The sequence below is a fragment of the Ascaphus truei genome, chromosome 1 (assembly GCF_040206685.1).
Source record: "Ascaphus truei isolate aAscTru1 chromosome 1, aAscTru1.hap1, whole genome shotgun sequence".
Lineage (NCBI taxonomy): Eukaryota > Metazoa > Chordata > Amphibia > Anura > Ascaphidae > Ascaphus > Ascaphus truei.
Window position 1 is genome coordinate 126,839,816 of NC_134483.1, and position 14,948 is coordinate 126,854,763.

At 39.5% G+C, this 14,948-nt stretch overlaps 1 protein-coding gene across 5 annotated transcripts in view; it reads right to left on the bottom strand.

Moving 5' to 3' along the window:
- Positions 1–1,293: 1,293 nt before the first annotated feature.
- FSD1L (fibronectin type III and SPRY domain containing 1 like) overlaps positions 1,294–14,948 on the bottom strand; it is an 83,428-nt gene continuing 69,773 nt past the window's right edge. For 2 of the 5 annotated variants that reach the window (XM_075594626.1, XM_075594617.1), the window contains 5 exons: positions 14,072–14,104; positions 10,246–10,346; positions 8,235–8,486; positions 6,138–6,226; positions 1,294–3,583 (listed from right to left, as the gene is read on the bottom strand). In XM_075594626.1, the coding sequence (XP_075450741.1) occupies positions 3,461–3,583; positions 6,138–6,226; positions 8,235–8,486; positions 10,246–10,346; positions 14,072–14,104 (598 nt within the window). In that variant the 3' untranslated portion in view covers positions 1,294–3,460. The remainder of the gene's footprint in view (positions 3,584–6,137; positions 6,227–8,234; positions 8,487–10,245; positions 10,347–14,071; positions 14,105–14,948) is intronic. The other 3 variants (XM_075594591.1, XM_075594607.1, XM_075594598.1) reach the window with 3 other exon arrangements.

Genomic DNA, 14,948 nt, shown 5'->3' on the forward strand with positions numbered 1-14,948 from the left:
CTATTTAAGAAAAAAAGAGTGCAACTGCGACTGCTCTTTTAAAACACGAACTAAATAAAGTGAAAGAGGACAGGTGTGCACTTTTATTCATGAGCCTGTCCTATTTATATTGGAAGAGGGTAGTGGATAACCAATTTTGTGTCCATGAAAGGATAATTTAAGGATATGTACATTTCTAGCAAAAGAAAATAACAATTTCTCCTCTACAGTACCTTGAAAATAGCAGCAATGTTCTGTTCTGTTCACCTGTAAAAGCTGCGAAAATATGTCAAATAACAGAACAGTCTATTTTAAGTGATGTTTTGACCAGAACCAGAACGGACCCAAGTAAGGTTGAACTGAAGTTTTAGTTTTTATTCTCCCCCTTCCCCCCCCCCCCTCTCCCTCCAGGGGTAAATTGAACTAATTTGTTTATGTTAAATCCATAACAAAAAAATTATCTTCTTAACTCTGGGAATGAGGGGAATATAACCCAAAAAAGGATGCAAGTCTTCACTATTTGATCAGTTCATTCAGGAGCCCTGTAAAAACTGTCAACGTACTGTAGCATTATGACACCGACATTAGGATATGAACAGCTTTGTGCTGGAGGAGTCAGAGTCAAAGGGGTTAAAATTCCATGTGGATTGCAGTTTAGGTGGTTTAGGATGGGCTTCCCTATCTTTTGTTAGGTGGGTCCAGAGCAAGAACATCTGGGTATTGTGAGTAGTTTTACTTGTGCAGAACAAATATATCGGTACATCCACCCTCCTGGTATTAAAGACGCAATACAATATCACAACAGAAAGAACTACTGCACAAGCAATAAAACCAAAGCGCAGATACTGTCATCAGGGGGATGCATGTGGCGACCAATAGCCAAATTGGTACCAGTGTAAGGAATGGCTACACCGATCCATTACTCACGTTGCTGGTCCCTCTGGTAGGAAAGGCGTTAAAAGGGAATGACTCTTTTCAGTCATCAATTACCATAAGTCCCATGGGGCGCCAGAACGCTTTAACCATGACAGTCCAACACTTTCTTTGTTCAACTTGCCATTCTCCAGTAGCTGTTTAGTTCAGAGAAACATGCCGAGACTGTTAAATATGGCCAATATTGTTAATTTCTGAGAGGTTATTTTAAAGAGGCTTTAAAACTCAGTGCTGATTAACGTTGGCATTTCTAGGTATGAGACAACAGTCATGAATCGTGAATGGGTAAAATTGCAGCGGTCCCATGTTTTCTGTTCAAATATGGAGTGAAAAAGATTAAGCATTTTAAAGGGGTAGTCAACCAGAAACCTTTTTTAAAAAAAATGTAATAAAATAGAATGGTCTTTAAATAAATGTAGCCATGCTTAAATGAAAATGTGGCTGCTTTTGTTTCTTTAGGAAGTGAGCATCAATCCCTTCTCATTTGGGGCGGTTTGTCAAGAGGCCCTGTAGGTGAGGGGGTGGAGGTTTTGCCTTTATAAACTCTAATGATATTACACATAAAAGGGAGTCACCAGAGGAAATCAAACATCTCAAAGTCTGTGCTCACTAGGTTTATAAACTAACTTTTGCAATTTTTTTAAAATACTAACAGGTGACACATCTTGGTTAAAAAAAAACCCTGCAACATTTACTCAAGTATAACCCCATAACGTAAGGCTGCGGTTATGCTGCCGCAGAACACGCTCATGCTCGAGAGCGGTGACGTCACCACCTTTCCAAGCATGAGTGCTCGGCTGCCCTTCACAAATTGGAGAGCAGGAGCGGGGGGGCATGGCATGTTAAGGGAGGGGGCGTCATTGGCTGGATCGGGGCTGTGTGTCTGTGTGTGTGTGTGTGTCTCTCTGTATGTGTGTGCCTCTCTCTCCCTCCATTCTCTCCTTCCCTCCTCTCTCCCCCCATTCTTTCAATCTCTCCGCCCATCTGATACTGTCTCTCTCCCCATTCTGAGTCTGTCTCCCCATTCTGTCCCCACTGTGATTGGATGGCTCAGGCTCCTGTGTGATTGGTGCTCTTTCATTGGTCAGACAAGGGTAATTTGAGCATTCTCAGCGCTTGGAAATCAAATGTCCTTGTCTTTCCAAGCACTGAGCTTTGGAGAGTGCACGAGCGCGCCATGTGAGTGTGGCCGTACTAATTGAGATTTACTGAAGTAAACACGCCAAGTGCGGTCAGCGGCAGCGTGGACGCAGCCTAACTGCCATGAAAACACTTGGGTCCTTGGAGGGACTGCATCAGTAATGGTGTGTACTGAAACTTGTTTGCTATGTGGAACGAAAGCCCCGAGGGCACATAGCAAAGGGGCAACATGGAGCCTGTGGATGCCCCCCGATGACCACAAAGATGCTGTTACTGGGGCAGGTGTTGGGCACTGGGTAGTTTTCTGGTAGATTGGTGGGAGAGGTCAGTGGCTGGGGATTAGCTAGGAAGGTGTTGGTGTGCAGGAAAGTGCTATGTGGGGATGGGTTCAGACAGGGCAGCGCGAGGCAGATGGATGTTTGGGCAGGAAAACTCCAACTATAAATATGGGTGTTGTGAGGGAGGTAATGTGGTCCCACCTGACGCCATGGCGAAGTAATTAGTTAAACCCACCCTCTCCTCCCCATCATATGTTTTAAATAACTTTATTGTTGATGCAAAGTATATTTAAAAAAAACAGTCCCTGTACAAACTGGATCTTCTCACTATATGCAAAGTTGTAACCTAATTATTTCTCCATGTTATGTTTAATTCCCCCTAAACTTTTTTTGCTTTTTATATTGTAACTTTTTTTTAAGGGAGGTGGGGGGAGCATCCTATTTTTCCCATGTGCAGTTAAGGCTTTTTTTTTTATTTTTATATATATATACACACTAGGAGACACCCGAGCTATTTCTAGTAACATGAGCATTGGATGGTCTACCAGATCACTCGACATCAGGTGATGGGTCCAACCATGACTGAACAAAAATCTGCAGTTGAAACAGACCTAAACTTCCCATGTGCAATCTCCTCATACTTACAAGTACTAAGAGGATCCTTTTAAAAACAAAACAAACCTGCCCAATTAAGGCTATTTCTCTTCAAAACACTTGAGAGCAGAAGGCGCCCGCTAAAAAGTATGTATCAGAAATTGAGTCATTTAATATGCCTCTAATAAGTTAAACAGAGGTAACAGTTTGCAAGAGCACCCTGTACAAAAAAAAAAAGCAACCTAAAAGAATGGCATACGGCTCATTTTACGTGTCTATTCCCTAGTTTCCCAGTCTCTTGTTCCATCACTTGCTGTGGGTTCTCGCAGTTGATCTGACCAGCACAGACGCAGGACACCGTGGGAGAGGCAAGTCCCAGAGCAGCAGTGGGCAAATAACCCAAATGATCCATTGGCTCATCTTTTCGGTGAACGGCAACCATCACGTACGTTAAATGAATATCAAAAGAAAATCACTAAAAATCCACTCAAGTCAAGAGCAAACGTCGATCCGTCTAATCTGTTAGCCGCATCATGCTATTGAGCAACGTTGTTTAGGCTGTTGGATGAGCCGCTCATTCCGTTTTCAGACCTCTGAAGTGTTTTCACAGCACTCGGAACCTGCAGTCCTGTGTACAACGTGATCCCGCCACACCACACCTAAGAGCAAGAACATCATACAGCTTGAGGTCTTTACTGATAACCACAGTTATTCAATGGTCTGTTTAAGTAAATAAACACACTACAATACTGAGAGTAGCTCAATGGTAATGTCACTACTTTTGATGCTGGTGAAACTTGTTTCAATCCCAGTGTTAGCTCTCCATGTAACCTGGGCAAATGAGTCTCACTGACTCAGGCGCTAAAATTGGATTGCAAGCTCTACAGGGCAAAGACCTACGCTCAGTGTCATACAAGGAAAACATTATATTATCAAAGACATGCATCTCTTTAACTGAAACTATTTGTACCTTCCTGATGTCAATTTCAGAGAAGTCTTATTTTTTCTATATAAAAGTGATATATACATATGTATCCGACCACTTGACTTGGAAAATCTGGTGCTCTCTCACAGCAACATTTCTGTGAGATTTCTGCAGCCAGACTAATGGCCCATCGGATTATCACAGTGGGTGTCCCTGAAGGTCCCATTCAAACTGAATGGAACTGCAGGGATCCCCGCTGTGTTAATCCGACCATGTGCTCTGAAAGATTCACTTTCAGTTCACAGTTGCACCCCACTCATTATGATTTTCACTGATTACTTTACATATTTTTATGGATTCTAGTTGATCACTTCCTATCCCCAATCCTTTTTGTCCTTTACTGTGAGATAGCAACAATATTTTCCCAGACAAGTGGTGGGATACTGGTGGCTGCAGCTGTAGCTACTTGGGTCCAGAGCGCTTTGTTTTCCCCCTCCTTTTTTTTTGTTTTTTTTTTGCCGTTACAGTATACAGTACCCAGCAGCAATACTACTAGTATTTAAAATATTGAACTATTTAAAAGTTATTGAATACGTTGGGTGAACTTGCCATAAAGTTTATGTGGCTGCCTTGTTGGTTTAAGATCCAGTCCAACCCGCAGGGCATAAAACACAGACCTTTTCAGTGAGGCATTCATGAATGAAAAAGTCACCCATCACAGTAAAGATTAAAATGTACATTATAGGACCTGTGTAAATGGGGTTTAGTTTGGTAATGTGGAAGACTTCATAATCTTAATATTATAATACTGTTATGCACTGTCCAAGGAATGACAAGAAACAAGGCCATACATAATTTTTTTTACTCTTATTAATGAATAATTACATCTTATGAACCCTACTGCTCACTCTTTGGACTACATGCCAACAGACAGTCCTATACTTGACAAAAGAGTTTCCGGTTGGTTTTTATTGTGGCTTAATAATCTATTCCATGTCGGAGAATTAATAGAACCAGAGCTCCAGTCATGTGATCGTTTGTGTAGTGATAACATGACCACCTCCGCAACCTCTGACATCAGGGATGAGACAGAACATTCTCCTCTTTCACTGCATTGGAGACAAAGGCTCCGTGAGGGCAAAATCATCCTGGGACACAAGTCAATATTGCTTGAGGGAAAGTCGCAAGGGCCATCAACATGCCGGCTCTTGTGACAATCGTTACAGGTCATTGGAGAACTAGAGCAATTAATTAAAGACCAGTGGTTACAGACATTGCACAAAATTAGCTTTGCGTACCTCACAAAGGCCTGTGTGTTGAGATTAAGCAATGTTTTCTACAAGGACAGTGGTATTTTATTAGGTGGAAAAGTATAATACACAGTATTGTTACAGGGCATAGCCTGTTTATTTCCAAGAAGGGGAGTCAAACGTTCGTTATCACCACAAACGAATGCCTTACTATGGAGTTCATACAGTACAAGATTAGCCTTCACCTGCCTTAAATACCTGGAATTGCAAGATGCTGTATGTAGCCTGTACTGCCCTTAGATATGGGGATTCCTTATACCCAATCATGTTACATTACATTATTGAGAACCAGAGACAGAACATAAAACACAGATAAAGCTCAGTTTTAGCACATCTAGTGAAAATCATACACGGTACAGTGCCTAAATATATATGTATAAATATCTATTAAGTAAAATGGTCTTTTAGTTTGACATTTTTGGCCAAAATTGTTGTAAGCCCCTGAGCCAACTTCACGGCAGACCATTTTACTTAATAGATATTTATACATATATATTTAGGCACTGTACCGTGTATGATTTTCACTAGATGTGCTAAAACTGAGCTTTGTCTGTGTTTTATGTTCTGTCTCTGGTTTTAAATATATATTGCCATGCTCAGTAGCACTCCTCTGTGACACTCATATGCTTATATATATGTTGTGGTTATTTTGGGGGTTCAATAGGAGCTTGTTAGGTGTCCAGTATATTACATTATTGAGGACAGTTGCCAAGTGGATTTTAACTACAATGCTATATGCAAAAATAATAATAATAATAATGATGATAAAACACAAGAAGGGTTTGAAAATGCATTGACTTTACAATAATTCCTGTATTCAATGTCAAAGTAGGCCCTGAAGTCTTCAGATTAAAACATATAATTGTCCATACTCAGATGATGATTGTAACACCCCAGAAGCAAGCTGTCCCATTGCTTTCCTCCTCCCCACTAAGCAACAGAACACGGCGAAAAAATAACGGCTTCATTTATACCAACCATAAATCCAGGGACAACCGGCTGTGTAAATTTTGTTTTAAAGCTATATAGTAACTGCTTTGTGTTTGCATTATAAAACGAGAGCTGACCTGAAAAAGAAAGAAAAAGATGATAAAATAACAGCATCCAATATTTACATGGTAAATTATAAAGAGCTGGGGGTGACGATTTTAAAGGATTGACAATAAAGGGAGGGACAAGGAAAAAAAAAAAGAGCACACGAGGCGAGACAACATTTTGAACACCGTCGTCACTTTAGGTCAGGGGTAGCAAACTCCAGTCCTCAAGAGCTACCAACAGGTCAGGTTTTCCGGATATCCCTGCTTCAGCAGTTTAGATATTACTGGGATTGTGTGTTTATTCATTTTAATTTTCAACTGGTATCAGTTGTTTGGAGGTTAGTGACCCCCCTCTCAGGGTTTAAGCTCACCCCACCCCACTTTTTAAGAAGCAGGTTTTTTTCATGTTCCTGTGCAGGACAGACCCATGTTCCTGTGCAGGACAGACCCATGTTCCTGTGCAGGACAGACCCATGTTCCTGTGCAGGACAGACCCACTGAGGTAATTCTCCCTCCAGCAGAGGTAACTGAGACTTTTTACAGGTAGTGTTAGGACCTGCATACTGGTCATGCCTTGGCATGGCTTGCAGGCTTATATTGCTTTGGCCAAAGGGTTTAACTAAATGACCCTTACTCATGAGAATACTAGCATTGAACTATTTAACTATGCATTTTGTCATATTGGCTGTAGCATTGGGTATTTTTGTCTTGTGTTGTATACATTTGGCCACGCTCAGTAGCACTCCTTTAACATAATGAAAGAAATATATATATGTATATATGTGGTTAAGATTACATGTATCCCTGCTTCAGCCACTGCGTCACCTGTGCTGAAGCAGGGATATCCTAAAACCTGACCTGTTGGTAGCTCTTAAGGACTGGAGTTGGCCACCCCTGCTTTAGGTCAATTCTAAATACAAATAGAATTAAGGAGACATCATTGTCTCCGAACTGCAAAGCTGGTGCAAAAAAGACCAATTCTAATCTACCAAAGACAATAAACTTCCCATTAAAAGCCATGTTTTTTTTTTCTCTTCTTCTTCATTAAGTCTGGTGCATCTTTAATTGTAATGACTTTTGCAGAAGTATTGTGGCCGGTTTGAAACATAACTCAGATGGTGTGCTATGTTTATGATGTGAACAGAAACCGGAACTTAAAAAAACAAATGCGCTCACCTGTTTGCCAGGAACGTCTTAAGTCGCGTGAAACGCACAATGTAAAAACTTAAAAGTATGAATCTCAAATTGAAATTCAATGTACACTACAACTCTATGGTATTAGGTAACACAATTAATTAAAATACCATGCAAGAAAAGTCCATGTGTGTACTGTAGCTGAAGAGAAGCTCAATGAAGGTGTGATACCCAGAAAACATACTGGCCACATGCCCATTTCTTGAATGGTTTATTATTTCATTAAATATGTTTAAAATTACTAAAACAACTTTAACAAGGTATCTGAAATGTTTTACATAACAGGCATCTCTGAAATATGACGGAATTATCCCTACTGGTCCATAATAATAATAAGAATATTAATATTATAAACATTGAGAATAAGAAACAATAGGTAATTGCTGTTTTCAGTGTATTTATACCAGTGCATTCAAACTACTGGTACATGGACAAACATCACTTGCTGAACTGTTCTGCCCCAGTCCCTGAATAGTTCGCTTCTCTTATACTGTTCCCTATATCTGGTGTCAATGAATGCTGGGAGTTGCAATTCTGCAGATGACACTACGGAAATCCAATTAGGGACAGCGCTGTGCTGTTTTTTCATTGGTCAGTCTTGTGTCTAGGTAAAGGGTTGTGTGTGTGTGTGTGTGTGTGTGTGTGTATTGGTCAGGGTTTTCAAGCTTCATGCCAAAACAAATGTTTAATAAGCATTAATATAAAAGGTACTGGTGTCCATGAAGGAGAATGAGAAAACTATGTTAGTCCAGGTTACAACACAAATTGCAATCACCAGTCCCCGAGCTATAGTTATAGCCCTAGGGTGCATCAATACCCAGTATTATTTAGTGGAAATCATTACCTCCATCAAAATCACAGTATACCCCTATCCTGTCTGGAACGGTCATCTCCAGGGCTTTGGCCTTGTTGTTATGCTTTGCAGCAAATGTTGTTTGTAGCCAGTTGTTGACGTACAAGCACCAGCTGGTGTTGGTCTTTCCTAGCTGGTCAAACTTGCCAAGTGTTTTATATGCGATTCCCACACTGTAGGACTTGCAGTCTTTCTGAGCTTTCACCTCCCAGTAATGCTGTCCACCTTCAACTGTTATGTCACCTGCATGTAACAAAGAAGGTCTCAGTTCCACAGACATACATCAGAAAGTAAGAAATCTTTCAGGCATTAATCAATGGTAATCAATGGGAAATGACATACAAAAATTGTATATCGTTATTTCTGTCTCAAATATTTTTGTGGTTTGGAGGCATTGTCTTAGGTATAATTCTAAAGGTATAAAGTTGCCCTGTAAAACGTACAATGTAAATAGATATACAAGGCTCGTGATCTTAAGACCTATAACCACAGGATCCTTATTTCACACTGTGAAATCCCCAGTGACCAGTCTCGTATAATCCCAATATTGTCTATTATAGGCTAAAGCAGTAAAACCCTGCTCTCTGATTGGATACTGCCCGGAAGTTTAACCAATCAGTAATGCCCGGAATTTAAGCAGCTTGCAATGTGTAATTTTCAATGTGATTATTTCCAGCCAATCAGCTTTCAGAAAAGCCGAGACAGGGCAGGGGATTGGTCAGAATGAAGTAACAGCTCTGAGACAGGGCAGGGGATTGGTCAGGAAGTATCAGCCATGGGTTGACTCCTCCCCCTCCCGAGCCGACAGATTTTCTGAGCAGATTCAGTTGAATTGGGGGGGGAGAGTCTGCAAAGTTTAGTAAGTGGCTGCATTTTTGATTGTGGCGGCAGTGTGTGTGTGTGTGTGTGTGTGTGTCAGTAGCAGTGTCTATGGGTATAGCTGTAGCAGTGTGTGTGTTATGTTGTTGTATCTGTGTGTCGAGCGGCTCTGTTGTGTTTGTAGAGCTGATGTGTGTGTGTATAGAGCTCCAGCATGTGTTTGTCAGTGTCAGCAGCAGTGTTTATGGGTGTAGCATGTGTGTGTAGCAGCAGAGTTTGTGTGTAGAGCTGCTGTGTTGTGTGTGTGTAGAGCTGCTGTGTTGTGTGTGTGTGTGTGTGTGTGTAGAGCTGCTGTATTCTGTGTGTGTGTGTAGAGCTGCTGTGTTGTGTGTGTGTGTGTGTGTGTGTGTGTACAGCTGCTGTGTTGTGTGTGTGTGTGTAGAGTTGCCTGGGTGTGTGTGTGTGTGCAGAGCTGCTGTGTTGTGTGTGTGTGTGTGTGTGTGTAGAGCTACTGTGTGTGTCTGTGTGTGTGTGTGTGTGTGTGTGTGTGTGTGTAGAGCTGCTGTGTTGTGTGTGTGTGTAGAGCTGCTGTGTTGTGTGTGTAGAGCTCGAGTGTGTGTGTGGTGGGCTTGTGTGTGTAGAGGTGTTGTGTTGTGTGCTGATGTGTGTGTGTAGCAGCAGTTTGTGTGGTGTAGATCTGCTGTGTTGTGTGTAGAGGTGATGTGTTGTGTGTGTACACAGAGGGGGCGGCAGTGTGTGGATATAGATATCTGCAGTGTAAGCGTATATAGAGGTGGTTTCATGTACTTACCATTTTATTTTAATAAACAAATCTATATAACTATACAAAAGTGTCTATTACTTATGAAAAAAAAGTCTACATTTAGCCTATAATAGTAATAATCCCCTCAGAGCAGGGCATTATTGGCCAGTAATGCCCTGTTCTGCAGGGATTACTACTTAATGCCCAAATCAGGACAACAAAAATGGCAGAATCCAAGAACTCCAGTCCACTTCGCTTCTTCCTACTAAGCTCAAAACACACCAGGTGGGAAGAGGATAAGCACGTGCTATAAATGTATGTTGAATGCAATTCTGAATATTAATTGAGAAGCACTGGTGACACTATAAAGACTGAGGTGACAAGTTAGAGCAGAAACAAATCGCTGAGCAGGAACCTTACCCAATACTGTGTAAGACTCTCCTGTAAAGCGGTCTCTGCTGCCCCTCACAACAGCTGGTCTAGAAGTGACTGAAGTTCTTTTCGGAGATGGGGTGCCACTTCTGTAAGGCAGAAACAACAAGTGAGCAATGTCACCTTTCTCAATGCAGGAGGAGATCCAAGCTCTATTACAAATAGAAGTACCACTTACAGTATATAAAAAACAAGTAGCAAGCGGTAGAGGGGCCTGCATACTCATCCAACAACATAAAAAAAGGTTAAAAGACATTGGTTCTAGTCAGACACTCCGAAATAGGCCTTTTAAAAGGGGAGGAGATAAAAGGGCAATAATGCCGTAAAAAAAACACTACGTTATTTAAGTTGTAACTAAAACTGGCATTACTCCCATCCAGACATTAAAATATGGCCTTTGACTATTGCTTGTGGCCTATTTCAGTGTCTGAATGCGTGGGATACTAGGTTTAGGAATGACTTAAACTGTAACATTATTTCCCTGTGTTAACCTTAACAGAGCTAAAATTGGATGCATATAATTTACATCTAATTTTTTACTAATGTACTTTATTTCTCATGCTATGTTTGTAACATTACATTAACCTCAGTTAACATCATGTTTCTTTCGGGATTACAGCTTTACCCCCCATGTGATGTTAACGTCATGTTAATTGGTTTAAGGGATCTTAATAAAATCGAGGCTACAGAAGGTCATTCATTTTTAAAAGGCAAGAATAACCTGTTCTGTTTTTTTAATACTCTGGATTCAATCTGATTAATGCTTTGCAAAAACTCTTGTTTTTTTTTTTCTTTAGGTGAACACTTCTAATAAATTATTAGTGTGCAAGGCTACATGGGAAATTATTAGTGTGCAAGGCTACATGGGAAATTATTAGTGTGCAAGGCTACATGGGAAATTATTAGTGTGCAAGGCTACATGGGAAATTATTAGTGTGCAAGGCTACATGGGAAATTATTAGTTTGCAAGTCTACATGGGTTTTCCAAATAGCTTCCTAAAATTGCCAAATATTTTTTTATTTTTATTATTACAGTATTTACTTTTGATGGATATTTCTTTTCTTTACACATTAAATGAAATGACTGCACATTGAGTGCATCAAACAATCACTTTTAACATGGATATATTGCATTTATTTTATATGCACACTAAATATTTCAGCTGGAGCCAACAAGAGGCTTGTGCTAAAGGTGTCTCTGCTATAAATAAAATGAGGATAAAACGTCACTTAGAAATCACCACTACCTCTACTTGCCATGTTCAGAAGCGGCTGAAATCCCAATAAATTTGTGCTAGGAGTTTATAAAAACGCATGGGTTGACAGCAATGTCAAATATTCTCAGATAAACTAAACAAGTATGTCCAGAGACTATTTCTTTTTGAGTATCATTTTGAGATGATGCTGTATACAAAATGGCTACAATTGTAGTAAATTACAGCAATGATTTAGGACAGAATAACCAGGGGCCAATTTAACTTATGGTCTTGTGCTATGGTTCTGACACGGTAAGACTGGCATTAAAAGGAGGTCATGCACGAAGCAGCAGTGAAGGAAAACCACACGCAGCCACTTAGCAAACGGTTCAAACTTAGCCAAGTGCTTCAGAACTCGGATGCAGTGTTTTCTACGGAGCATTGGAATATAAAAAATAGGCAAACGTTTACTTACCAACATAAAGGGTTGCATATGAAAGCATGGAAAGAAAATAAAGATACAAGCCAAACTAAGAACAAAAGCTTTTTTTTTTTTTTTTTTAAAGAAATACTGGAGGAATTAAAAAAAATATACTGTATATATATTTTTAACAAGGTCTTCAATGAAGTCCAAGAGCAGTCTCAGAGAACTGCCCATATGGAACAAGAGGAAATATGGTCATTCATGGACATGGGGAGTTCCTTCAGAACATATCAGAAAGGAGCAGCAATACACATTTTCTGGCTTTTTTAATTTATTTCTTTTCTATAGAGAGGTGGCAGAATTTGTACATTTTAGACTTAATGTAAAAACATTGTTTTTGTTGTTGTTTTTTTTTTTTTTTTTAGAAATAATGTGTGTCCATAAATGACCAATCCATACAGCAGAAATTTGTTAACGTTTTTCAGCAAACAAAATCCAACAGCCTGCAGGAGGTAACAGAAAGCATCTTTGTGTTTTGTTTTGTTTTTAATTAGGGAATTAGGGTATGTGGAGTTGGCGAGTCCTACTGTACTTATGTGCTTATAAAAAGAAGCTGCAACTAAGCTCTGTACATGCTTAGAATATTACCCCCAATGACCAGAATAAAATCACTTCGTAAACGTTTTAAGCCCTTTGGTTTTGTCACATGACCTTCTGTCTAATTAGGATTACATTAACTTGCAACATATGCAGAGAAATCAGCGGGTGAACAAGAGAGATTACAAAATACAGCCCGGAGAAGGGGTTTAAAATAAAAGTTTTACCGAGGTTCTCTGTGGGGTGTGATATTTTATTATGGCTACTCAATATGAAATGACCTTATGGTGTCGTACCTCATAAGAACATTAAGGATGTATAGTCATCCTGTCAATGATTGAAGCTGGGTTTAAATGTGCTTTTAGTGTTCAATTTGGGGCAGCAAAGTTATCTTTATATTAGCAACCACTTGCAAAAAGGTTGGCGATAGATACAAGGTAATAAAGAACTCCCACACATTCAGCATCCCGTATTACAGACATAGCTAACGTGATTGCTGCCGCTATTGCCCAAAAACACATTTACGCTGGTGCGAGTTTCAACACGTTAATATACAATTTAGCATCTTGCCGCATAACGGGTGCAATAACTTTGGTTATATGTGTACCTTTTTCAATATCTGGTTATAATATATATAGCTTTGGGCACCTTTGTTGTATACATTTAGCCACGCCCACTAGCACGCCTTTAATATATATATATATATATATATATATATATATATATATATATATAGTGGCAATGTTTGGGGTTTCTCAGAGCTTGTTGGGCATCTGTGTGTTTATTAACTATGTGCAGCTGGTCTCAGCTGTTTCTGAGAGGTTGGTGGCCCCTCCCCCAAGGTTTAAGCTCGCCCCTCCCCACTTTCCAAGTTGGCAGGTCAGTTTCATTTTGCTGGGTTACAACAGATCCAATGCTGATCATTCTTCCCCTAATTATAGAGGTAAATAAGAATTTTAACTCAGGGAGTGTTAGGACCTGCTAACGGTCATGCCTTGAATTGGCAGAATGCTTAAAACGCTTTGGCCAAAGGGTTAAACTAAATGACCCTTTTTCAAGAGAATATATAGATATTGCACGGTCTATTTTTGTCACATTGGAAGTAGATTTGGGCATCTTTGTTTATATATAACTATATATATCTATATATATATATATATAGATATATATATATATATAGTTATTAATTATTATTAAGCATCAAACTAATTTCATAGTAGAGGACATGGCAGCCACTTTATAAATCCCCAAGCAACCTACAAAAAAATACAAGCACTGTGTTGGAGCATAAAAATAAATATTTTAATACAACATAAAAAGTTGATATAACCCAAAAATATTTTTACTGCAAATGGCTGCTTTGAGTCCTCCTCAAACGTGTTGTGCCAATACAGACAGCGATAGAGTAAGTTACTGTATACTAAGGTCAAAAACAAATGGATGCTTTCTGGGATCCCAAAGAAAGGCCTGTTAGATTGGTTTGCATGTAGTATTAACATAAACAGATTTAGCTAGTGTTAAGAATAGGTGTATTCTAGAGTAACCAGGCAAGTCAGAGGAGAGGTCCTAATACTACTTATATCTACGTGATCTTCACCTGGTATTGTTCTTCAGTAACGTAACATGGCCACTGTCAGACAACAGAAATAAGCAAAACTGTAAGTCAATTTGTAAGTAACAGATAAGCAACAGGATTGAATTTGCATTAGATCGGCGCAATAGCAGTTTATAGAGTATGGGCCATGGGGCGATATCCCAGTAGCTACACCAAGTGGCTTTCCAATGGTAAATGCTCAGTGGCTGACAGCTGTTTAGCAATACTTTAAATTTAAGGCCATACAATCGGAGCAAACTGCTAGCCGTATTAAAATGTGCCATTTGTAACTCTAGCTGTACTTAGACTGCATAAACTCAGAACAGTCTTAAAAACAATTGACAAAAATAGATGTGAATTTTGCTTTGGTTGTGTTGTCATCTGAAAATAATGATATTAGAGGCAATTTTCCTCGCTCTTCCAAAGGGCAAAACAGACTTTCATAACAGGTGTTAACTAACAAAATGGATATCCCTATCCTATCAGGTAATTTAAATTGTGTGAGTACAACATGTAGAAAAAGCCAAATTTCACATGATGCAAAACATCAGTACCCCACTGATAAGTTGTATTTTTATTAGTCTACGTGCTATATTGATTAAATAGTGCTAACCGTTACTCAAAATGATCCTCTGTACCCTCATTCCAACTGTGGAATGTTGGCGCTTTACAAATAAACGATAATAATAACAAACGTGAACATTAATGGCTCATAAGGCACATTTGCACAGTTTATCAAATATGACCCTTTCTCCAAGGTTGTGGATCTATGTGGTGATCACCGCTCTCCTCTGTCCCTGACGCTTTCATATGTGATAAATATACACCCTAATATCAACAGCATTTCATTTGACACCGTACAAGTTAAATGATGTGTCTT